This window comes from Microcaecilia unicolor, chromosome 14 (genome assembly GCF_901765095.1).
Source record: "Microcaecilia unicolor chromosome 14, aMicUni1.1, whole genome shotgun sequence".
Classification (NCBI taxonomy): Eukaryota; Metazoa; Chordata; class Amphibia; order Gymnophiona; family Siphonopidae; genus Microcaecilia; species Microcaecilia unicolor.
This window is the reverse complement of record NC_044044.1, coordinates 41959095-41984756: the sequence shown is the minus strand read 5'-3', so window position 1 is coordinate 41984756 and position 25662 is coordinate 41959095. Positions and strand designations below refer to the sequence as shown.

The following is a 25662-nucleotide window of genomic DNA, read 5'->3' as shown; positions in this document are numbered from 1 at the left end:
CACCTACCCTCCTCTCTTCCTTCCTGTTCACATTAATTGATTTGATTTGCTTACTTTATTTATTTTTTGTCTATTAGATTGTAAGCTCTTTGAGCAGGGACTGTCTTTCTTCTATGTTTGTGCAGCGCTGCGTATGCCTTGTAGCGCTATAGAAATGCTAAATAGTAGTAGTAGTAGTAGTATGCAACTTATTTCCTAAATTTGTTTCCTCGGGAGTTATTTCTGATAAAGACGTTTGCGGTTTTTTTTGGGGGGGGGAGGGGGTTAATGAGCAGCATTCAGCTGGAGGATTTTTTTTTTTGTTGTTGTTTTTTGTTAGCTAATAAGGTGGAATTGCTTTTTAGGTTTAACATGTGTACATACATTAGTTACCTTTCCTTCTGCTTACAGGGCCGGAGCTGGGATCCTCTCCAGCTCTCCAGAACAACCCAAGGACTGACTGCCCTGCTTCTGTCCCTGAAGAAGTGTCCAATGATTCGTTACCAGGTCTCTTCTGATATGGGGAAGAGGCTTGCTGAAGGGGTCAAGGTACCAAGCCACCAACACAAATACCTGTTTTGTGGTGTGCCTAGAAAGGAGACAGGGTGTTTTGAGAGCACAAAACAGTTTCCTTCTTATTGGGAGGTTCTCCACCCTATTTAGTATCTAGGACCAGTAATGATCACATCACTAACTGAGGGAAGAGATCTGCCTGGGACATTACAGAGCAGCACAGTAAAAGGCCCAGAGCTATTCCACAGCCAGCACGCCATAAATCCAAATGATCAATCCAGTGAGACTGGATAGAAGCAGTGCTGGAGGAAATGGTGTGCCCAGAGCACTCCTTATTTCCATATATTCCTTAAGGTCCACTTCCCAGTCCCTGAGTCACTAACACACAACAGTCTTATGGTGTGAACATTGCTTTTCACTAGTCACTGTAATTGTTGTGTAGAAAGCACATGATCATCAAACCATGTATTTTTAAGAGGTTAATTGTATAAAGTATTTTCCAAGTTTAAAGCATGTTTTTACATGCATAAAAGAATTCTTACAAAATTGCACGTGGGAATATGCACAAGTAGGCGCACTGATAGATAGCGTATACTTGTATGAGGAATGCATATAGGCATTCCTGGTGTTATAATTTGGGTGGAACAGGGACGGAAATGCGGTGTAGGCATGTGTTTAGTAATATATGTGTGTGCGCAAATTTACCCCTTTAGATCAGGTGTAAATTTGTGCTAGAGCATTTATTTGCTACTTGGGCTGGTTCTGGGTGCCTAGTTAGTAAAGGCACGTAGACATCTATGTTGCCTTTATAAAACAAATACCTCTTCAGGCAATCAACTGCTTTACCCAAGTCCAGAAAAAAGGTTACTCTATCAATTCAAATAAGAATAGGATTTGATATAAGATATTTTTATTTGGACCTCAGTGGAGAAACTTGATGGAATCAATGTCTTATACCATCAAGATTTATTCTCCCAAATTGTCACTTGTCCGTTTTGTTTTTAGAAAACCTTCTTAAACAAATTTTGTTAAATAGAGCTTCATTTGTGAACTTTAACTTCTTTATATTTGTTGTATTTAATTGTGTCAGCTGGGGATTCTCTGTTCTGACATGAATTATGTTTCGCTGAGCACTGTATCAAGGAAACGCCCCCAGTGTCTTAGGTCATATGGCTCCCTGGAATATCATGGACACAAGTTATTATTATTCAATGATTATTCTGCCCTAGTGGCATAGAGTTGAAAGAAAAGAAGATGGCACCTATCTGTTCAGAACTTCGTAACAGGAAGGTTCTCTTTTCACTTCTTTATCCTGCGAAGCTGTGCGTACATCATGAAGGGAAAAACCTCATTTGAACACTGTGGAAGCGCAGTTTTCTGGAGCAGATCTCCAGTACAACCTGCTGATAAGTAAGGTGCTACGGATTGATACATTTTGTACCCTTTCACCTTGTGGATAGCCCAAGCACAGTGGTGAGTGATGTAAAGTCTAGTTGGGGATCCCAGAACATCGGACAAATTTTGTTTTTTTAGCAAGCACTTCCATATCAGTTTGCAATATGGGAAGTTGATCATCTGGAAATGTACCATATGCTTTCTTGTTGAATCCAGAGTATGTCTAGTTTTTGGTATGAACTTGTCTTGTATGCACATTCTCTCTTACACTAATAGAATGCCTCATCGTTCCTTTTGAATGAAGGGAGCAGAAGGTTGAGTCATTTGTCATGCACTTTACTGACTGGTAGAATGGGTTACAATGTGCCAGGCTTTTTTTTATTTTGCATTCTATTGAAGAATTTTGCATTATTGAAGAATTTCTAATTGCTTTCTTCCCCTCCTTTATGTGGACAGCGTTATTCATCTGCTCGCAGCAGTTTCACAATAAGAGTCTTGGATATTAGACTACTGATGCAAAGTAGCAAATTATTTTGACTTGTTTTTTCTTTTAGTTTCTCGGTACATGGGTAGGGTGTTCTATTGGGAGGGTGGTTTGGGGGACATATAGCTGAGGAGGAAATGGAGAAGGGGTAGAGGAATATATTTGGGTATGTTAGCTGAGGTATGGTTTTTTATTTTGCAGATGGATGCAGGTCTGTTTGACTCATTGCATGTTGTGTTATAGTGTAAAGCATGGGGGGTTCTAATTTTCATGGGGAGGGCTGGCACGGGCGTCTGGAGGTGAAGCATGCAGGGCAAATGTTACATGTTTCTGGGGATGGGGAGAGAGGGGAATAGGTTATATGTAAGCCAAAGGGGAAGGGTAACAAAAGAAATGGGAGTATTGCAAAGGCAGGGGGTTAAGAAAGAGTTGTTGGTACTAGATAAGAGGGGTGTGCTTGTCTCTGAGATATGTTTGCAGATCTTGGGATGTCTAGGCTGGGGGACATGCCACCTGTCTCTCATGAACAAGTTGTTAGTTGCTAAATTTGGGGGGTTTTTTCCTTTCTTTTCCATTAGGTATTAGGAAATAGATGGTGCAGATAAATGTAACACAGTAACATAGTAGATGACAGCAGAAAAAGACCTGCATGGTTCATCCAGTCTGCCCAACAAGATAAACTCATATGTGCTACTTTTTGTGTATACCTTACCTTGATTTGTACCTGTCCTTTTCAGAGTACAGACCATGTAAGTCTGCCCAGCACTATCCCCGCCTCCCACCATCGGCTCTGGCACTGACTGTATAAGTCTGCCCAGCACTGTCCCCGCCTCCCGCCACCGGCTGTGTTATCCAATCTCGGCTAAGCTCCTTAGGATCTATTCCTTCTGAACAGGATTCCTTTATGCGTATCCCACGCGTGCTTGAATTCCGTTACCGTTTTCCTCTCCACCACCTCCCGCGGGAGAGCATTCCAAACATCCACCACTCTCTCCGTGAAAAAATACTTCCTGACATTTTTCTTGAGTCTGCCCCCCTTCAATCTCATTTCATGTCCTCTCGTTCTACCGCCTTCGCATCTCCGGAAAAGGTTCGTTTGCGGATTAATACTTTTCAAATATTTGAACGTCTGTATCATATCACCCCTGTTTCTCTTTCTTCCAGAGTATACATGTTCAGGTCATCAAGTCTCTCCTCATGCGTCTTGTAATGCAAAGCCCTTACCATTCTCGTAGCTTTTCTTTGCACCGTTTCAATTCTTTTTACATCCTTAGCAAGATACGGCCTCCAAAACTGAACACAATACTCCAGGTGGGGCCTCACCAATGACTTATACAGGGGCATCAACACCCCCTTTCTTCTGCTGGTCACACCTCTCTCTATACAACCTAACAACATTCTCGCTACTGCCACCGCCTTGTCACACTGTTTCGTTGCCTTCAAATCCTCAGATACTATCACCCCAAGATCCCTCTCCCCACCTAACATATACGTCTCCCATGGATTTCTATTCCCTAAGTGCATCAGTTTGCATTTCTTCGCGTTGAATTTTAATTGCCAAACCTTAGACCATTCTTCTAGCTTTCTCAGATCCTTTTTCATGTTTTCCACTCCCTCCCGGGTGTCCACTCTATTACAGATCTTAGTATCATCCGCAAATAGGCAAACTTTACCTTCTAACCCTTTGGCAATATCACTCACAAATATATTGAACAGAATCTGTCCCAGCACCGATCCTTGAGGCACACCACTACTCACCTTTCCCTCCGAGCGAATTCCATTCACCACCACCCTCTGGCTTCTGTCCGTCCACCAGTTCCTAATCCAGTTCACCACTTCGGGTCCTATCTTCAGCCCATCCAGTTTATTTAAGAGCCTCCTATGGGGAACCGTGTCAAAAGCTTTGCTGAAATATAAGTAGATTACGTCCATAGCTCGTCCCTGATTCAATTCTCCTGTCATGGACGAGCTATGTCACTCTCCTATTGAGACTCAAAGCCGATGTAGTGTTCTGGCAGGAAACTAATTTGTCAGACCAAGAGCATCAAAAATAAAGGTGGGAATGGGTAGGACAAGGTGCTTTTTCTCCTTTTAATAATAGGAAATGCAGGGTTGCTACATTAATTCATAAACAACTGCCTTTTGAAATCCAGACTAAGGTGAGAGATGAACAGGGGCGTTACTTATTCCTAATTGGTACCTTATATGGGAAAAAGATCCTCTTTGCAAATATTCTGGGAAACTGGAAAAGCGGTGATGAAAAGGCACATTGAATATACAGCTACAAAATGGAAACTTAGAGTCACAGAGATATGAAAACCAAGCACCAAGCCACTGGGACCCAAGCTAATAAGAATTATGATCAGGTTCAGGAAGCTCTAAGTCATCTCTTGCATCAGCGGGCAGTGAATCACTTCTCTACTATCAGTTATAGCTGTATAAATGTGGTAGGAAAATGTGGGATACAAATGCTACAAATAAAATAAAGAGACTGTCCATAGATAAATATCCAACCAGTGCAGAGAGCAGAGCCAATGACTGTCCAGAACCATGGGGAGTAGGATGGTTAAGTAAAGAAACCATCCTAAACTGTTCTTTGCTGAGAAATAGCAAAAGAGTCAGAGTTAGGATGGAAAGTATCCCTGTTGTGTACATTGGCACAATGGAGAACAAGGAATAGAATCACAGCCATCGTCCTCTGGTGATATGGATTAGAGCTTGAAGGGCCTTCAGAAGGGCGAGAGATATTCTGGAAGGAACTTCTCGTACTGATTTGAGCTGCTCCCGGTGGGCAAGCCGTCTGCCTGAGGCCCGAGTAACTGTGGCCTCTGTGCAACCAGGAGGGTGTAGGGGCACCGACTGTTACTACAGCAATTTCACTCTGGAGTCATCCAAAGGTGTACGGGGCTACATCTGGAGAGCTGCCCAGGCTTAAGTGTATGCTGAAGACAGAAGTAATACTCTGGGTTGAAGTCTATGACGGCTAGCAAGAAGAGGCAATAAAAAGACCTCTGTTTCGAGTGAGCGAAGAGCTTCCTAGTCAAGCAGGGCTGGTCTTAGCAATTGCAGGGCCCTGTGCAGAGGGGCCCCTACCTAGCCCCGCCCCTTGTTGACAAAGATGAGTTTTACATATTTTTTATTTCAAATAAAGACAAGCAAAACTTGTACAGAAAAACTAATTCAAATAAGCACAATGCTATCATAGAAAACCTTTGGGTTTAAAAAGCAAAACCACGTGCATGTAAGGACTGGATGAATGAATTAAAACTAACGCCCTTAATATGTAATACTTGGTAACAATAATGAAACAGTGATTGAATATTCACGTGGAGGGGCATAATCGAACGCGAACGCCCATCTCCATGGGTGTCTATGTCCGAAAATGGGTATGTGAAGAGGCGGGACAGACCAAACGTCATGGATTTGGTCCCTTCCGAGATGGGCGTTTTTTGGGGGGTTTTTTTTTAGCGATAATGGAAACTAAAAACGCCCAGCTCAGAAATGTCCCAATCCAAGCCATTTGGTCGTGGGAGGGACAAATGTACAACACGACCATAGCTCTTAGGGGTGAAGGGGGCAACTACATGTGGGTGCAATGGGTTTTAGAGGCCTCCCATTTACCACCACAAGTGTGTGGGGGGGGGGGGGGGGGATGGGCCAGGGTCTGCCTGCCTGAAGTGCACTGCAGTACCCACTAAAAGTGCTCCAGGGACAGGACTTGTTGCTGCTGTATAACCTTGGCACAGCAGTTCACACCTGAAGACTAATCTCGCTGAAAACGTCCTTTATTTGATTAAGCACGTTTACTCACATTTCACTGCAGATCAGAGGTTGTGCCCCACTGGCAATGAGTCTTCCTGGTACTGAGATTAGCAGTAAGTCCGAGCTGGCAGAATGGTGTACAATGTCCTCTTTCAGCAACATTCAAGGTAAGAAATAAGTGCTATAACGTGGCTAACACATGAACAGGATCTAAAACTGGCTTACACAAATGGCCACTACCTCATGTGGACTACCGGAAACAAAACAGGGCACACTTTGACCCAGTAAGCAGAGATAAAAGCACCATGGGAGTAGAGCCTACAAACTACCAACATCGTGAGCATTTAACACAAGCTAGTGGAATCACGGAGCCCATTACCCTACAACCACCACAATGCATTGCTGATGTGACTCTGCAGTGCCCTTAACAGAAAAGGTGTCACACTCACCTGACACCCACATCAGAACCAGGGAAAGGCTGTCAGAGGATAGAACACATTCTGCTGTCATGGAGGTGGGTACGGCATTTGAGGCTGGCATACAGGCTGGCAAAAAAAGTTTGTAGTGGGTTTTTTTTGGTGGGAGGGGGTTAGTGACCACTGGGGGAGTCAGGGGAGGTCATCCCCGATTCCCTCCAGTGGTCATCTGGTCAGTTGGGGCACTTTTTTGGGACTTGGACCTGAAAAAAAGGGTCCAAATAAAGCAGACCAAATTCTCGTCAAAAATGCCCTTCTTGTTTCGATTATCAGCTAAAGACGCCCATCTCTCCTCGGCCGATAACCATGCCCCAGTCCCGCCTCCAACACGCCCCCATGATCTTTGTTCGTCTCCGTGACGGACTGCAGTTGAGGATGCCAAAAATCGGGTTTCAATTATACCGATTTGGGTGCCCACGGGAAACGGACGCCCATCTCCCGATTTGGGTCGAAATATGGGCATCTTTCTCTTTCGAAACTAAGCTGGATAGTGTGCTGAACTAGACAATGTTGGCACATTTAAACTGACTTTTGGGCAGTTCTGCACAAAGGAAACACTTCCCTCATTATTCAATACCTTCTCTGTGAAATAGTAGTAATTAAAAAAAAAAAAGGCAAGTACATCCTATATAATAATTCTCACCTCCAACGTTCGAATGTGCCTGGGACCGTGCCTTCCTCGGAGGTGGTCTGCTAGGCAGGCACGCACTGACGTCAGTGACAGCTGATACCAAAGCAAAGGGAGGAGTAGGGAAACACGCAGAGTGTGTTTCTCTACTCCTCCCCCTGCCTGGGAATCAGCTGTCATTGTGCCGCTCCCTGCCACTTCGGAGCAAGTGGCAGGGAGCGGGGCAACACAGACCCCCCCCCCCCCCCATCGCCCACCGAGTTAAACACTCCGCCCTCCCTCCGATTACAACCCCCCCCCCCCCCCCGCATTACAGCCCACTGGACCCCCCCTTCTGTGATACTGTCGACCCCCCCCCCCCCCCCCCCTTCTCGGCGAAAACCGTCCCCCACCGCCGTCCAGTACCTGTGCTGACGGGGGACCCCAACCCCCGTCAGTCCTACCTCATACATTTAAAAGCCTCAATGAGGTCTCCAACACTACAGCAATTAAGAACTTATCGTTATGTAGCTGATCAGGCGACCCTCGGGGAGGAATGCTGGCTTCGGCCTAACCCCTGGTAAGCCTTTCCTCAGCTGAGAGGTGCCCAGCTCTACCACCGGCTGCCTTTCAGGTGCTGTGGAGGACTTGCAGCTCATCTGTATATCCTTACAGCCTTCTCCGGGGTGACACCCAGGTCCACTCCGATCCACCCAGGGCCTCCGCTCTGCATCTAATCTTCTTCCCAGTTGCTAAAGTACCTCAGTCATTTATGGCCCCTATTCACATTCTCTTCTTAGCCCTATCCCTTCCTAATCTTTTCCCTCACCCCCTACCTCTCTCCGCTACAGGAACTCACTGCCCATCCATCAACTTCATCACCTCACCTTCTCTCCTACCCTCTTCCTCCCTCTTGGCTTTTTTCCCTCCATTTTGCCTTCCCCATTCCACCTAAATACCTCTCGCCTTCGACGCCTGCGTGGCCACACCTCTCCTACTCTCCTCCGCTCTCTTTTACTCCTTCTCTTACTCTCAGCCGGTGACATCAATCCCAATCCTGGCCCTCCTCACCAACTATTATCCCAACTCTACAGATCTCACCGGGACCTCTCTAACCTCATCTCTATTCCTCTACTCCCCTCCTCTTCTCTGCCCTTCTCTTGCGCCCTATGGAATGCCCGCTCTATCTGTAACAAACTCCCCTATATCCAGGACCTCTTTATCTCGCGTCACCTCCATCTGCTCGCCATAACAGAAACCTGGCTCTGCCCTGATGACTCTGCTTCAGTCGCAGCCCTGTGCCATGGTGGTTATCTTTTTTCACATACTCCTCGCCCTACTGGTCGCGGGGGCGGTGTTGGACTACTTCTCTCTCCCTCCTCCAGATTTCAACCCCTTCTTCCACCTCAATCTCACTGTTTTTCCTCCTTTGAAGTCCACTGTATCCGCCTTTTCTCTCCTCTGCCTCTTCGAATAGCGGTCATTTATCGTCCCCCCTGATAAGTCCCTTTCATCCTTTCTCAGTGACTTTGATGCCTGGCTTGCCTTCTTCCATGATCCTTCCTCCCCCTCTCTCATCCTTGGTGACTTTTTAATATTCCTGCTAATGATCCTTCCAACTCTTATATTTCCAAGTTACTCGCTTTAACATCCTCCTTTAATCTCCAACTATGCTCCACCTCCCCCACTCATCAAAATGGTCACTGTCTTGATCTCATCTTCTCCTCCAACTGTTCACCCTCTAGTTTCCTTGCCTCTGATCTTCCCCTCTCTGATCACCATCTTCTAACTTTCACACTTAAATCTCCTCTCTCCCAGTCCCGTCCTATTATATCTAATTTATCTAGGAATCTTCACGATATTGACCCTTCATCTCTATCCTCCCATATTTCAAACCTCCTCTCTACTGTGGCACCATCCACGTCTGTCAACGAGGCTGTTTCTTCTTACAACAATACTCTATCCTCTGCCTTAGACACTCTTGCACCTTTGATGACCCGCCCTATAAGGCGCACAAAACCCCAACCATGGCTGACTTCTAATATCCGCTACCTACGTTCCTGTACCCGCTCCGCCGAACGCCTCTGGCGGAAATCTCGGGCCCTTGCTGATTTCCTACACTTTAAGTTCATGCTGACCTCCTTCCAATCTGCTCTTTTACGTGCCAAACAGGATTATTATATCCAACTGACCCACTCTCTTGGCTCTAACCCTCGACTTCTCTTCACCACATTGAACTCTCTCCTCAAGGTGCCCCCTCCCCCAACTCCCCCTTCATTATCTCCTCAGACCCTTGCTGAATTCTTTCACGACAAGGTTCAAAAGATAAACCTTGAATTCTCTACCTCGCCACCTCTCCCTCCACTAGTCCGTTCCCCTCTCTCTCCTTTCCCTCATTCTTTTTCCTCCTTTCCTGAAGTTACTATAGAGGAAACTACACTTCTCCTTTCTTCCTCAAAATGTACCACCTGTTCCTCTGATCCCATTCCCACCCACCTTCTTAATGCCATCTCACCTGCTCTTATTCCTTTTATCTGTCACATTCTCAACCTCTCACTTTCCACTGCAACTGTCCCTACTGCCTTTAAACATGCTGTGGTCACACCTCTCCTTAAGAAGCCTTCACTCGACCCTACTTGTCCCTCTAATTACCGACCCATCTCCCTCCTCCCTTTTCTCTCCAAATTACTTGAGCGTGCTGTTCACCGCCGCTCCCTTGATTTTTCTCTCCTCACATGCTATTCTTGACCCACTACAATCTGGTTTTCGCCCTCTCCACTCAACCGAAACTGCTCTTACTAAAGTCTCCAATGACCTATTACTGGCTAAATCCAGAGGTCTCTATTCCATCCTCATTCTTCTTGATCTTTCCGCTGCTTTTGACACTGTCGATCACAGCATATTCCTTGATATCCTGTCCTCACTTGGATTCCAGGGCTCTGTCCTTTCCTGGTTCTCTTCCTACCTCTCCCTCCACACCTTTAGTGTTCACTCTGGTGGATCCTCTTCTACTTCTATCCCTCTGCCTGTCGGCGTACCTCAGGGTTCTGTTCTTGGTCCCCTCCTCTTTTCTATCTACACTTCTTCCCTTGGTTCATTAATCTCATCCCATGGCTTTTCCTACCATCTCTATGCTGATGACTACCAAATCTACCTTTCTACCCCTGATATCTCACCTTGCATCCAAACCAAAGTTTCAGCGTGCTTGTCTGACATTGCTATCTGGATGTCTCAACGCCACCTGAAATTAAACATGACCAAAACCGAACTTCTCATTTTTCCCCCCAAACCCACCTCCCCACTCCCCCCGTTTTCTATTTCTGTTGATGGCTCTCTCATTCTCCCTGTCTCCTCGGCTCGAAACCTTGGGGTCATCTTTGACTCTTCTCTCTCCTTCTCTGCTCACATCCAGCAGACCGCCAAGACCTGTCGTTTCTTTCTTTAAGACATCCGTAAAATCCGCCCCTTTCTTTCCGAGCACTCTACCAAAATCCTCATCCACACCCTTGTCACCTCTCGTTTAGACTACTGCAATCTGCTTCTTGCTGGCCTCCCACTTAGTCACCTCTCCCCTCTCCAATCGGTTCAAAACTCTGCTGCCCGTCTTGTCTCCCGCCAGGGTCACTTTACTCATACTACCCCTCTCCTCAAGTCGCTTCACTGGCTCCCTATCCATTTTCACATCCTGTTCAAACTTCTTCTACTAACCTATAAATGTACTCACTCTGCTGCTCCCCAGTATCTCTCCACGTCCTTCCCTACACCCCTTCCCGTGCGCTCCGCTCCATGGATAAATCCTTCTTATCTGTTCCCTTCTCCGCTACTGCCAACTCCAGACTTCGCGCCTTCTGTCTCGCTGCACACTACGCCTGGAATAAACTTCCTGAGCCCCTACGTCTTGCCCCTTCCTTGGCCACCTTTAAATCTAGACTGAAAGCCCACCTCTTTAACATTGCTTTTGACTGGTAACCACTTATAACCACCTGCCTCCACTTACCCTCCTCCTTCCTATACACAATAATTGATTTGATTACTTTATTTTTTGTCTATTAGATTGTAAGCTCTTTGAGCAGGGACTGTCTTTCTTCTATGTTTGTGCAGCGCTGCGTATGCCTTGTAGCGCTATAGAAATGCTAAATAGTAGTAGTAGTAGTAGATTTCTTCCCTCCTGGATGTAAAGTGTATCATTTGGGTAAGGCTTTTAAATGTATGAAGTAGGATGGAGCAATAGATGGAATTGTTTGATTCAGACACTTTTTTACCATTCCATATTAGGTTATTAATCAGTTGGTGAAAAGAGCACGGGTGTGTTGTTTTGCTCACATAATTAAATATAAATCACGGAGAAGTTCTATGATTGAGAAGCTTGTCCACCCTTAGAGACATAAATCATTTCGGTGTAGTCTTGCTTGGGTGAGTTTATACTCTGAGAACTCTCCATCATCATATATAATATTTATTTAATGAGATTGGTAGTGTCTGGTCAAGATTCTATCTATAAATTGACTCCTCCTTTTTGTACTCTGGTTCTTGGATAATTTACATTAAGATCATTACCAGGGATTTATTTGGGGATTGTTATTTTTACTAGAAGAGAGCAGAGCAGATGCAAACTGCGTAGCAGGTGCACGCACCTTCAACACTGATGTCCCGAGATCGGGGTTCATATGTCAAGAGGCGTGTCGGGCACAAGCACCATCTACGCTGATGCTCTAGAACAGAGTGGAGCCGATACAAACAGCATAGCTGGTCAAGTACCTTTGACACCGATGCTGCTTGAAAAAAAGAGAAAGTTTGGAGCCTCAGTGTAGAAACAAACTGCTAAAGGAGCGACCATATGGGCTTAGCAGAGAAGCATTGCTGGCAAAAGCACCGTTGACAATGAAGTACTCCAAAGGCGGCCAGTCTTCAAGGCGCAGGGTCCTGGTGCTCCAAGACTCCTGCAACAGTAGGAATTGGAAGGTGTCTTGATATCAAGACACTCCACCAAAGCTACAGTGCCTTGAAGGCACTGAGGGAGACAGACAGCAATCCTCAACAGTCATATGGCCAAAGATCTTCGGTACAGACATCAATCCTCGGTACCTACTGCCCTTGGTATCGATGCTCAATACCAACTTTCCTTGGCACCGACAGCGGTGCACAGTATCTTCATGGAGCCCTGGGTACTGATGAGGACAAAGTGAAACCTCACATCCCAAGCCAGTGCCAAAAACTGTCTGGCCCAGGAACAACGAGGCAGCCGACGAGGCAGGTGCCAATGGAACAGCTGATGTCAACGCTGACACCATAGACATCGATGCCAATGTTGAGGCCTCGGATGGCATCAAAGAGAGTTCCCTGCGAGCCACTCTGACTAACTGGGTTCTAGCTTGAATTTCAAGACACAGAACACAGTTAGAGGGGTATATAGTCATATCAAAAGTGGCTCCCGATGGAAAAAGGTGAGACTTAAGGGTGCCAAAGGAGAATGAAGCACCAGAGAAAAATGAAGGGAAAAACCCTACCGGAGCACAGGCCTAAGTAAGGTCTATGGAACCTTGGTAAAAGAGAGAAATATTAAAGGAAAAGATAAACAATGAATGGGGATAAAACAAGTCACATAAGTGAAGTAAAGAAACCCAAAAAGGCACAAAAAGAAACTGTTAAAAACCGAACTAGCAGCTGTGAGGAGAGAGGTTAAAAAAAAAAACACATCCTCCTCATTGCGGAAAAAAAATAGACTGTTGGTCCCACGTTCACTCGGCAGGCAGAAAGGCGCATGCACACTGGAGCATGTCTCACGCTCCAAAAGAGCTCTGTAAAAAACTTGATATAAGCTCCGAACCGGGCAATGCTGTGTCACGTTACCCCAATTGTGAGAATATTAGCCTGCTTGTCCTTGGAGAAATCACCTTTATTAGTGCAGAAAAGAGACTAGATTAAGTTTATCAGATGAAATACTAAGTGGAAGGTCTTTTCTGTATTGTTTTAGTATTTATTACTTTGTATTGCAGCATTTGCTGATAGAGAGTTTGTGGGTTCTTCAATCTCTTCTCTCCTACAGCAGGTCATTACTAAGGAATATGAACTGTTTGACTTCCGTCGCACAGAGGTTCCTCCACTCCTTCTGATTCTGGATCGTTCAGATGATTCCATCACGCCACTGTTGAATCAGGTGATATTATGGGAGGGTGGACTAAAGTGGACTCATTTTAATAGGAGAGAATAATGATATGCTTTTACTATTTAGCTGGTGTCCTCAGTCGGGATGGTTGACAATAAATTACATACAGGTTCAGTGGCTTGCTGTCCAAAAGAACTTAGAGTCTAAATAGGTACATGAGGCACTGGGAGACGGGTGAGTAATCTTCTAATCCATTTTATTTTACCTATGAAAATGGTCTTTTAGAAAATTGCAGTCCTTGTAGGTGGGTAAACTTAACCATGTAGTGCACTGCACGAACCACTTCACCCTGGAAGAGTTTGCATTTAACCCATGTGCCCATACGCCAAGCCTCCTCCCTGCCCATCTTCAAATCCTTGCTCAAAGCCAACCTCTTCAATGTCGCTTTCGGCACCTAACCACTGTACCTCTATCCAGGAAATCTAGACTCCCCCAATTTGATTGACTGCACTTTTTGTCTATTAGATTGTAAGCTCCTTTGAGCAGGAACTGTCCTTCTTTGTTAAATTGTACAGCGCTGCATCCCTGGTAGCGCTTTAGAAATGTTAAATAGTAGTAGTAGTTTTCAGGTTTTTTTTCCTTGGGCGGAACTATCTGCTCAAATTAACAAGTGGAAAACCAAAATATGTTCTAATGAAAAAACATACAAAAGTGTAAATGAACATAAACTAGAATTAAAATACTCAATCAAATATTCCAAAATAAACTTTAAATGTAGAAACAGATATAAAGATAAATCTCAACCATAAATACTATCATAAAATGTATTAAAGAGAACATCAACAGTGCAAACATTACATATATAAATGGAAAAGTATAAATCAATACTTATGTGATCTTCAAAAACATCACCCTTGTTAAAGAGAGGGTCTTTGGGTAGCATATACTGTACTGCACCTTTTTCAAAGCTGAGGACATCTTTCCATGTTAAAGATTATAGGGTCAGTAGTCAACCGGCAGCAACGAAAGCATTATTTTACATGCTGAACGCCACCAACTAAGTTAAATCCAGATACTGAGTGCCAGGCCATTTCAGGGCATCAACATTGAATATCTGGGTCAGTTATGTGGGTATGGCTGCTATTCACTGCTGTACCCATATAGCTGACTGGTCAAAAATTAGGTTTAAGTGGTTTTACTTGTCCATTTTAGCTATGTGGGTGCTGGTGTCCACATAACAACTGGGACTGTCTTGACTGCGCTTGCAGACAGTGCCACGATGGTCAGAGGGGCTATTCAGTGCCGCTGAATATTCCCTCCTGAGGTGCTCTGTGAGATTAAACTGGACAGAACCTTTCCTGCCCTATTAAACCATTTTAAACATTGGGCCCTATGTTGAAAACTTCCATTGGTGTTTCCTTTCTAGGGGAAGAGATAACAGAGATAGGCAACTAGATTGCCTACAATAGGGACCCCTTTGTGTAAGTCTTCCTTTAGGGCCCTTAGTAATATGCCAGGCTGATCGCAAAACTATGTTGGTCTATTGCTTCTCTTTTCAGAAGTTGTTCTAATAACAGTAAGCCCTTGGAACAAAAATGGACAATACCTGATGTGGAGAAACAAACTCTTTCTCAGCAGATCTAAAGTGGCATAATATGTAATTATTGCCCAAATATAGCTGAGCATATGAACCCAAAAATATACCAGTTGCTCTCCAGCAAGAGTGCACAGCTAGTGATAGAAGATTTTTTATTTACCATCTGCAAGGCTAGATTTTCTCAGTCTCATGGCTTTTCCTGTCCAAATCAATCTTGGCATGGTTTCTGTGATTGAGCTGTGAATATGGTATGGAACAGGGGAGACAGATATCTGGAGGGGTTGGCATAGGTTTACTCAGTGATTTTTGTATGATTTGTATCACAAAATGCCTAGCCACCCACCTGGGGTTACCCCACGGCCACTTAGAGGGTCTATCCCCAGCATAGCTCAGGTCCGCCTGCACCTGCTGCTTGTGCTCTACACTGGCACCGTCCTCCTACCAACTGGATCACAACTGCCTCTGGGCGAGTCTCCCGCTCTCCAGTTATCCCCAGTGATTTCAAGGTTACTGGTGCCACACTTCCAGTTGTCCCACAGTTCCCAGGAAGCACTCACAGACACAACAAACAAACCACCAGGATTCTTTATCTGTCTAGACAAAGCGAACAAACAATTTTGTTTCTTCTCATAAAAATTTAACACTGAACAAAAAATATGCAATTAGCAAACAATAACAGGTAACTGAAATAAGGATCAATTATAACACTACCTAAACATTTGCATACTGGCTAAACAGTACCTGGGAAGATTAGGACATATAATTCACCGAGCCTCAGCAAAGAGATCTGTGTCTCTCTCTTCCTGGCTAAGACTGAAGCAACAGCCAGCCACTGCTGGGTCATTTTGAAAACGTCAGGCCAATCAGAGCCCAGAACAGTCACGTATCAAATAAAAACTGGTTACATCACTACAGACACTTCCTATTCTCTGTGTGCCAAATAAAAGAAAGAGAAGTCAGTCCTCTGTAACAGCTTTAAGCTGGCCAAACAGGAGAAATACACTAAAGACATATTTAAGACAGGAAAATATCCAATACATTTTACAGGCTTAAAACATACTGTTTCTTCACAATTTGCAAGTAGCACATTTCATGCTAGACTAGGGGAAATTGTGTTCCTGAACAAGAGAAAACGAGGCAAGCACTGCTCGCTCATAAAACATTATTCCCTTGACCCTCCTAGGCTCTGCTCCTGCTATTCCATCCTGATTCCCTGTGATGTCTGGGTGCTGTCCGTAATTGAGGTTTTCTTAAATCAGCTCACTATTCTGCACCAATGGGTTGTTATCCCCTCCTATGAGCAGATGGAGGTAGAGAGTTTTACCAGTGACCTCAGTGGTATAAGACTGGTGGTGCTCCCTAGAAAGATCCAGCATTTTTCTCTACCTTACAGCAGGTGGTAGGTCTTGCTGTTGGTGCTCGGTCCCTAGCCTAGCTCCTCGCTCTGCTGTCCGGGGCCACACAGTCACAGACTGTACCTCAAAGAACATGATTTGTATCCGCAGACCCCAGTCGCACTTCTTCGTGCCTCTGGGTAAGTCTTTGGCTTGGTCCTGAGGGGTGTGGGTCCCTATCCTCCACCCCTTTTGCCTGTTCACCCTGATTGGGCATGTCCCCTAAGGGCTCCCTCTGCAGCTCCCAGGTGCCTAAATTGCCCTAGGCAGAATTATTCCCTGTCTTAGGGAATAAGGCTTTTTGCTGCTTCAGCTTTAAGGGCTGTCTTTTTTTTTTTTTTTTTTTAAAGCAGAGCAGCCCAGAGCAGGGGAATCCCTTATCGTGCTTAAGAGATTTCCATGCTTAAGTACCCCCGGTGAGCCCAGGACAGCACGAGAGCTGGATCCCCAGGCCAAGGTAGGTCTGAGCATTGTGTCAGATCCACACCTGCTTCACAGGCGGCCTGGGATGCCAGTAGGGAAGAACTGCACGGTGTGTAAGAGCCGGCAGCTCAGCACCTCTGCGTCCATGACTTATATTGGTGTCTGGTGTGTTTTTGAGCCCTGGTTTGGGAAAAGGCCTTGTCTCCCTGGAGAGTCCCAGGCTCCCTATGTTTTGAGTTTCCTGCAGCACAGCCTGGATCAGGGGCTGGCATTGAGCTCCCTGAGGGTCTAGGTGGCAGCGCTGTCCAGTTTTCTGGGGAAAATGAAGCACATCTCTCTCTGGCTCGGCATAGAGAAGTGGCGCATTTGCATCCCCTGCTTCATTCTTCCTCCCCTTTGTGGGACCTTAATTTGCTCTCCAGGCGCTGTCCGAGGCTCTAGTTGAGCCTTTGAGCTCAACTTCTATTAAGGATCTAACTCTTAAGATGGTGTTTCTGGTGGCCATCATCTCTGCACGACAGGTGTCGGGGGCCCTTATTTATCTTTCTCGGAGAATTCAATCTCTTTGCATCCAGTGCCACCCTTTCTGCTGAAGGTGGTGTGATAAAACTGTGGGTTTTGAAGCCTGTAAAACTGTATTATTTCTTGAAGTGTATTTCTCTAGTTTGGTCAGTAGGTGGTGCATGTTTATGTTTAAAGCTGATACAAACAAATGGCTGTTCCTTCTTTAGTTAACACAGGAAAGAGGTAACCTGCAGTGATGTGGCCTGCTATTTTTAAAACTTGTTGTTCTGTGCTCTGATTGGCCCAGGAACTCAAAGTTCAGCTAGGATGTACTAGCTTTTTCTTCAGGCTTAGCCAGGGAAAAAAGAGAGACTGGTCTCTTTGCTGAGGCCCTGTGAACTATCTCCCCACGTACTATTTGGATAGTAAACATTTGGATAGTTTTATAATTGATCCATATTCGATTACCTGTTATTATGTGCTGTTTTTGTTCCATCTGTTTTTATAGTTCGCTGACTAAAGAAAAGAAAATTATCAGGGGAGGCATAATTTCTCCATTCAAGGAGAAGAGTTAGCTCAGAGCTTTTCATGTAAATAAGGCAATAGAAGGTTGTGCAGAATTCCTGGCTTTTTCTGTCTGAGATGCGGGGATAATGTAAACAGGTTCTGGATCTTTATTAGACCGCCTCTGTGGATTCACAGAAAATGCTCCATCACATTTCCACTCACAAATATTTAAGCATTTTTTTTCTTTAATCAATCCATAAGTTTCATATTCATCAGGCAGTGGGTAATATTTGCTTTGCTCTCTTTCAGTGGACATATCAGGCAATGGTCCATGAGTTACTGGGAATAAACAACAATCGCATCAACCTTTCTCGTGTACCTGGGATCAGCAGAGACCTGCGAGAGGTGGTGCTGTCAGCTGAAAATGATGAGTTCTATGCCAATGTGAGTAGCCAAAGACAGGAAAGGCACCATCTAAGAGCTGCACAGGAACCAGGGAGTCTGAAAAAGGACTTAGCTTATGCTAGGCCTGGGTTTTTTATTAAAATGAAATTGTCCCCTCTTTTCGTGTCTCTCTAGCACATATAGCAAAGATACTTACCTATAGCTGGTGTTCTTTGAGGACAGGCCAACTATTCTCACTTGTGGGTGATGTCTTCTCGACGGAGCCCAGTGCGGACGGTGACTAGCTTACAGTGTGTAATTTTCTAGCAGAGTCCTACTGAGCATGCGCTGTTGCCTTCCCACCTGATGCTTGAGCGTGAGTTCTCCAGTCAGATGGAAAAGCAAAAAGCCTAAACTAAAGACATCTCCTAGGGGAGTTGGGAGGGTATGTGAGAATAGTCAGCCTGCTCTCATCGGAGAACACCAGCTACAGGTAAGCATCTTTGCTTTCTCCCAGGACAAGCAGGCCTTCCTATTCTCACATGGGGGAATGCCTAGCTACCAGGCTCACCGAAAACAAAAAATCTAGGATAATTGAGTTTCGAAATGTTGAGATGAAAACTTCAATCAACCTTAAACTATATACATACTAGCGGTGGGGATGCAGCCTGGAACAGAATAAAACAGGGCCTAGGAGGTAGGAGTTGGATTCTAGACACTGAACAAATTCTGCAGAGCTGCCTGTCCGAACCAGCTATCGCGTCGGGTATTATGGGATGTGAATGTGTGGGCTGAAGACCATGTCGCAGCCTTGCAAATCTCCTCTGTGGAGGCTGATCTCAAATGGGCTACTGACGCAGCCATGGCTCTAACATTGTGAGCCATTACATATCTCTCAAGAGTCAGCCCAGCCTGAGTATAAGCAAAAGAGATGTAGTCTGCTATCCAATTTGAAAGTGTGTGTTTGCCAATGGCCACCCCCAACCTATTGGGGTCAAAAGAAATGAAAAGCTGGATGGACTGTCTATGGGCTTTAGCCATCTAAGTCTTGCTTGCAGTCTAAGGTATGCAGTATACTTTCTCCAAGATGGGCATGAGGTCTCAGAAAAAATGGACACTACTTTAGGAAGGAACTTAGGGTGCATGCGGAGGACTACTCTGTTGTGATGGAACTTAATATACGGTGGATGAGCTACCGGGGCCTGGATATCACTGACCCTGAAAGCTGAAGTGACCGCCACCAGAAACACGACTTCAGATGACAGGTATCCAGAGGCACAAAAGGAGATTTCAACAGCTGGGTGAAGACAACATTGAGATCGCATGACACAGCAGGAGGTTTGGTTGGGGGCTGCGTCAACAACAAACATCTCATGAAGTGAACTACTAAAGGCTGTACACTCGCCTCCTACACGATAAGTGCCAGTTGTACTGAGATGGACCCTTACAGAGTTGATTTTTAAACCAGACTCAGAAAGGTGCAGGAGGTACTCAAGCAGTATTTGTGTAGGGCAAGAAAAGGAATCTAAGGCCTTGCCCTCACACCACATGGCAAAACTTCTCCATTTAAGACTTGATTCAGAGATTCTAATCTGCTCTTACCTGTGTGTCCTTCTTTTAATATCTACTTGATAATCTGCTGACTTTACCTCTATCTATACTATAAAGAAATAAACCTTCACTTTATTTTCATTCGCAGAGGTTGTGGCCCCTGAAAAGTTTCTAAATCTGTTTCATCCTGACTTTACAAACCCTCCCTACCCACCCCTGGATTAACTTTTCCTATATAGGCAACACAAGAGCCAAGTATCTTCAATAAACACAATATTAAAAATCCTACTCATTAATATCCCTTAACACAATTCACCTTTTCACACTTATGAAACACATCAACATGACCTTCATTCAATGCAATACATGCTGTGTTTTACTGCTAAGGCAAACTACCTAGAACCTTACAGCATGCCCCCCCATCTGTCTCCAAATATCAGCTATGAAATATGAAATCAGAATTGAGAAGGAATTGGAGACAATTAAGGAAACATCCAGGATTACCCAATTTACCACCAGCACTGCCACAGAGCATAAAGCAACAGAGGAACAGTTGGTTCACAGTAGGCTTAGGTAGATTACGACCTCTGATAGAGGCAATCACCCTCCGAACCTCTGCCCTTATATACATAAGTACGTAAGTATTGCCATACTGGGAAAGTCCAAAGGTCCATCAAGCCCAGCATCCTGTTTCCAACAGTGGCCAATCCAGGTCACAAATACCTGGCAAGATCCCAAAAAAGTACAAAACATTTTATACTGCTTATCCCAGAAATAGTGGATTTTCCTCAAGTCCATTTAATAATCATCTATGGACTTTTCCTTTAGGAAGCCGTCCAAACCTTTTTTTAAACTCCGCTAAGCTAACCGCCTTTATCACATTCTCTGGCAAATTCCAGAGTTTAACTACATGTTGAGTGAAGAAACATTTTCTCCGATTCATTTTAAATTTACTACATTGTAGATTCATCGCATGCCCCCTAGTCCTAGTATTTTTGGAAAGCGAAAACAGACGCTTCACATCTACCCGTTCAGTTCCACTCATTATTTTATAGACCTCTATCATATCTCCCCTCAGCCGCCTTTTCTCCAAGCTGAAGAGCCCTAGCCGCTTTAGCCATTCCTCATAGGGAAGTCATCCCAACCCCTCTATCATTTTCGTCGCCCTTCTCTGCACCTTTTCTAATTCCACTATATCTTTTTTGAGATGCGGCGTCCAGAATTGAACACAATATTCGAGGTGCGGTCGCACCAAGGAGCAATACAAAGGCATTATAACATCCTCATTTTTGTTTTCCATTCCTTTCCTAATAATACCTAACATTCTATTTGCTTTCTTAGCCGCATCACCACACTGAGCAGGTTTCAACGTATCATCAACGACGACGCCTAGATCCCTTTCTTGGTCCGTGACTCCTAACATGGAACCTTGCATCACGTAGCTATAATTTGGGTTCCTCTTTCCCACATGCATCACTTTGCACTTGCTCACATTAAACGTCATCTGCCATTTAGACGCCCAGTCTCCCAGTCTCATAAGTTCCTCTTATAATTTTTCACAGTCCTCCTGCGATTTAACGACTTTGAATAACTTTGTGTCATCAGCAAATTTAATTACCTCACTAGTTATTCCCATCTCTAGATCATTTATAAATATGTTAAAAAGCAGCGGTCCCAGCACAGACCCCTGGTGAATCCCACTAACTACTACTACTACTACTATTTAACATTTCTAGAGCGCTACAAAGTGTACGCAGCGCTGTACAAACACAGAAGACAGTCCCTGCTCAAAGAGCTTACAATCTAATAGACAAAAAGTAAAGCATTTAAATTTAAAATATTTAAGCAGTCAAGCACAAGAGAACAGTCACAGAAGGACAGAAGATGTTGAAGGGTGGTCAGTGTGATTAGGTGTAACTCTGGTTGGAGTAGTGGGAGAAGGTGATAGAAGAATAGAAATGGGTGAGGTAAAGTAATGAGTGGGTTGATAGGGAGGTTATATAAGACATGTCACTCTAGGGGTGGGTGGGTAGAGGGGTAGGGTGGGTGGAAGCAGGAGAAGGTATTCTCTGCAGCCTATCTGTGAGATGGAAAATGCTCTCTGAAGCTGCTGCTATAAGTTGTTAGTTTTCTCCCCCTGAAAGAGATCCAAGCCACACCCACGAAGTTCAAACTGTCAGTGGGGAGGGTGAGGGGAGGAAATGGCAGTGCTTGATGAAAAAGAGAGCTCAGTTTGATAGGAGATATACTATAGGATGTCATTCTGAGGCCAGGCTAAGTCTAAAGCAGGAGAAGGTATTCTCTGCAGCCTATCTGTGAGATGGAAAATGCTCTCTGAAGCTGCTGCTATAAGTTGTTAGTTTTCTCTCCCTGAAAGAGATCCAAGCCACACCCACGAAGTTCAAACTGTCAGTGGGGAGGGTGAGGGGAGGAAATGGCAGTGCTTGATGAAAAAGAGAGCTCAGTTTGATAGGAGATATACTATAGGATGTCATTCTGAGGCCAGGCTAAGTCTAAAGCAGGAGAAGGTATTCTCTGCAGCCTATCTGTGAGATGGAAAATGCTCTCTGAAGCTGCTGCTATAAGTTGTTAGTTTTCTCTCCCTGAAAGAGATCCAAGCCACACCCACGAAGTTCAAACTGTCAGTGGGGAGGGTGAGGGGAGGAAATGGCAGTGCTTGATGAAAAAGAGAGCTCAGTTTGATAGGAGATATACTATAGGATGTCATTCTGAGGCCAGGCTAAGTCTAAAGCAGGAGAAGGTATTCTCTGCAGCCTATCTGTGAGATGGAAAATGCTCTCTGAAGCTGCTGCTATAAGTTGTTAGTTTTCTCTCCCTGAAAGAGATCCAAGCCACACCCACGAAGTTCAAACTGTCAGTGGGGACGGTGAGGGGAGGAAATGGCAGTGCTTGATGAAAAAGAGAGCTCAGTTTGATAACTACCCTTCTCCTTTGAGAATACTGACCATTTAACCCTACTCTCTGTTTTCTATCTTTTAACCAGTTTTTAATCCACAATAGAACACTACCTCCTATCCCATGACTCGCCAATTTCCTCTGGAGTCTTTCATGAGGTACTTTGTCAAACGCCTTCTGAAAATCCAGATACACAATATCAACCGGCTCCCCTTTATCCACATGTTTGTTAACCCCTTCAAAGAAATGTAGTAGTTTGGTGAGGCAAGATTTCCCTTCACTAAATCCATGTTGACTTGGAGGCATATTTTCAAAGCACTTTGGGAGGCTAAGTTCCATAGGTTTCTATGGAACTTTGGGAGGCTAAGTGCTTTGAAAATGAGCCTCTTTGTCTCATTAATCCATGCTTTTGAATATGCTCTGTAATTTTGTTCTTAATAATAGTCTCTACCATTTTGCCCGGCACCGACATCAGACTCACCGGTCTATAATTTCCCGGATGATCTCTGGAACCTTTTTAAAAAATCGGCATTGCATTGGCCAGCCTCCAATCTTCCGGTACCACGCTCAATTTTAAGGATAAATTACATATTACTAATAGCTCCGCAAGCTCATTTTTTAGTTCTGTCAGTACTCTGGGATGAATACCATCCGGTCCAGGAGATTTGCTACTCTTCAGTTTGTAGAACTGCCCCATTACATCCTCCAGGTTTACAGAGAATTCATTAAGTTTCTCCGACTCGTCAGCTTCAAATACCATTTCTAGCACCGGTATCCCACTCAAATCTTCCTCGGTGAAGACCAAAGCAAAGAATTCATTTAATCTCTCCACAATTTTTTTATCTTCCCTGATTGCCCCTTTTACTCCTCGGACATCTAGCGGTCCAACCGATTATTTTGCCGGCTTCCTGCTTTTAATATACCTAAAAAAAAATGTTTACTATGTGTTTTTGCCTCCGACGCATCTTTTTTTCAAAGTCCCTCTTTGCCTTTCTTATCAGCGCTTTGCATTTCACTTGACATTCCTTATGCTGTTTCTTATTATTTTCAGTCGGTTCCTTCTTCCATTTTCTGAAGGATTTTCTTTTAGCTCTAATAGCTTCCTTCACCTCACTTTTTAACCACACCGGCTGTAGTTTGGTCTTCCGTACTCCTTTTTTAATACACGGAATATATTTGGCCTGGGCTTCCAGGATGATGTTTTTGAACAGCATCCACGCCTGATGTAAATTTTTGACCCTCGCAGTCGCTCCTCTAAGTTTTCTTTTCACCGTTTTTCTCATTTTATCATAGTCTCCTTTTTTAAAGTTGAACGCTAACGTATTTGATTTCCTATGTATACTTACTTCAAAGCTAATATCAAATCCGATCATATTATGATCACTGTTATCAAGCGGCCCCAGCACCATTACCTCCCACAGCAGATCCTGCGCTCCACTAAGGATTAGGTCTAGAATGTTTCCTTCTCGTCGGCTCCTGTACCAGCTGCTCAATAAAGCTGTCCTTGACTTCATCAAGGAATTTTACCTCCCTAGCATGCCCCGATGTTACATTTACCCAGTCAATATCGGGGTAATTGAAATCACCCATTATTATTGTGTTGCCCAGTCTGTTTGGGTCCCTAATTTCCTTTAACATTTCTGCATCCGTCTGTTCATCCTGGCCAGGCGGACGGTACTACACTCCTATCACTATCATTTTCCCCTTGACACATAATTCCTTTCCTGCATTCGAGTATTATGATGCTCAGAAAAGAAGCACTGATAGGGAACCAGAGACAAAGAATGTAACACAGTCCAAGAGACAACCCCAAAACAATGGCAGATCAGTGCAAACAAGAAAATTATTACTGCTAAGAGACTCCATTAGCCAACAGGAACACAGTGAAACGCCTTCCAGCATCCTCAGCCACCAGAAGTACCAACCAAATACTGAACGTGATCCGAGAGGAGAGTAAGGATTCTAATACTGAAGATGTAATCCATCTGGGGACAAATGACCTGGCCAACAATAGCAAGTTTAGAGCACAGAGAGTGTTCCAGAAGCTTGGGGAGGGACTTGAGTCTTTGCTTTAGACTGCAGCTTTTTCTAAAGTAATTCCTACATGTGGAAAGGGAGAGGAAGAACTACATAAAGCAGAGGAAATCAATAAGTAGCTTGAAGCTTGGTGTAAAGTGGAAGGTTTTAGATATGTAGGAGGATGAGGTAGAACGTGGAAAAATAACAAGCTGTACTGTAATGATGGGCTATAATGTTCTGTGACAGAAAAATGGATCCTTGGGGACAAATTCAGACAATATGTTTCTAGACATTTAAACTAGAGGGGTGGGGGTGACAAAAGGAAACAAGGGAAAACTCACCCCCAGAAAAAAACATGATGGCAGAGGCAAAGGTCATGTAAATATACAAAACCATCCAAACTCACATAGCACATGTAAAGCAATGAGCACAAATGTTTGTAGTCTAAGTAAAAAGCTTCAAGATTTGCAAGCCCTGATTGAGAAAAACTTGGATATTGTTACTTTTACAGAGATACGGTTCAATGATTTCCATGAACGGGATGCGACCGTACCAGGATATAATCTTTTTAGGAAGGGCTGAGGAGTGGTGCTGTATGTGAAAAACCAATATCAGAATAGCTGAAATGCGAGGAACCTGGGGAAAGGAAGAGGCTATATGGATTGTCCTGGAAAGAGAAGATGGAACCTGTATCCACACAGGTGTTAACTAAAGACCTCCTGCACAAATGGAGAAGCTGGGCAAGAATCTGATAGAAGATATTCATAAGCTTGGTATAAAAGGGGAGGCGCTATTGTTGGGAGATTTCAACTTGCCTGATGTGGATTGGAACATCCCGTCGGCAGAATTGGAAAGAAGTAGAGAGATCGTGGATGCCTGTCAAAGTACCTTGATCAGACAAATGGTGACGAAACCCACGAGGGAAGGGACAATGCTGGATCTAGTGCTAACAAATGTTGGAAGTGTTTCCAGTGTTCATGTGGGTGCCAACCTAGGTACATATCCTATATAATAATTCTTACCTCCAACGTTCTAATCTTCCTGC

At 44.4% G+C, this 25662-nt stretch overlaps 1 protein-coding gene across 3 annotated transcripts in view; it reads left to right on the top strand.

The window, feature by feature from the left end:
* The window catches only part of VPS45 (vacuolar protein sorting 45 homolog), an 86986-nt gene that overhangs the window by 20211 nt on the left and 41113 nt on the right, over positions 1-25662 (top strand). For 2 of the 3 annotated variants that reach the window (XM_030186966.1, XM_030186964.1), the window contains exons 6-8: positions 391-528; positions 13263-13373; positions 18057-18191. In XM_030186966.1, coding sequence (XP_030042826.1) covers positions 391-528; positions 13263-13373; positions 18057-18191 — 384 coding nt within the window. The remainder of the gene's footprint in view (positions 1-390; positions 529-13262; positions 13374-18056; positions 18192-25662) is intronic. The other variant, XM_030186965.1, reaches the window with a different exon arrangement.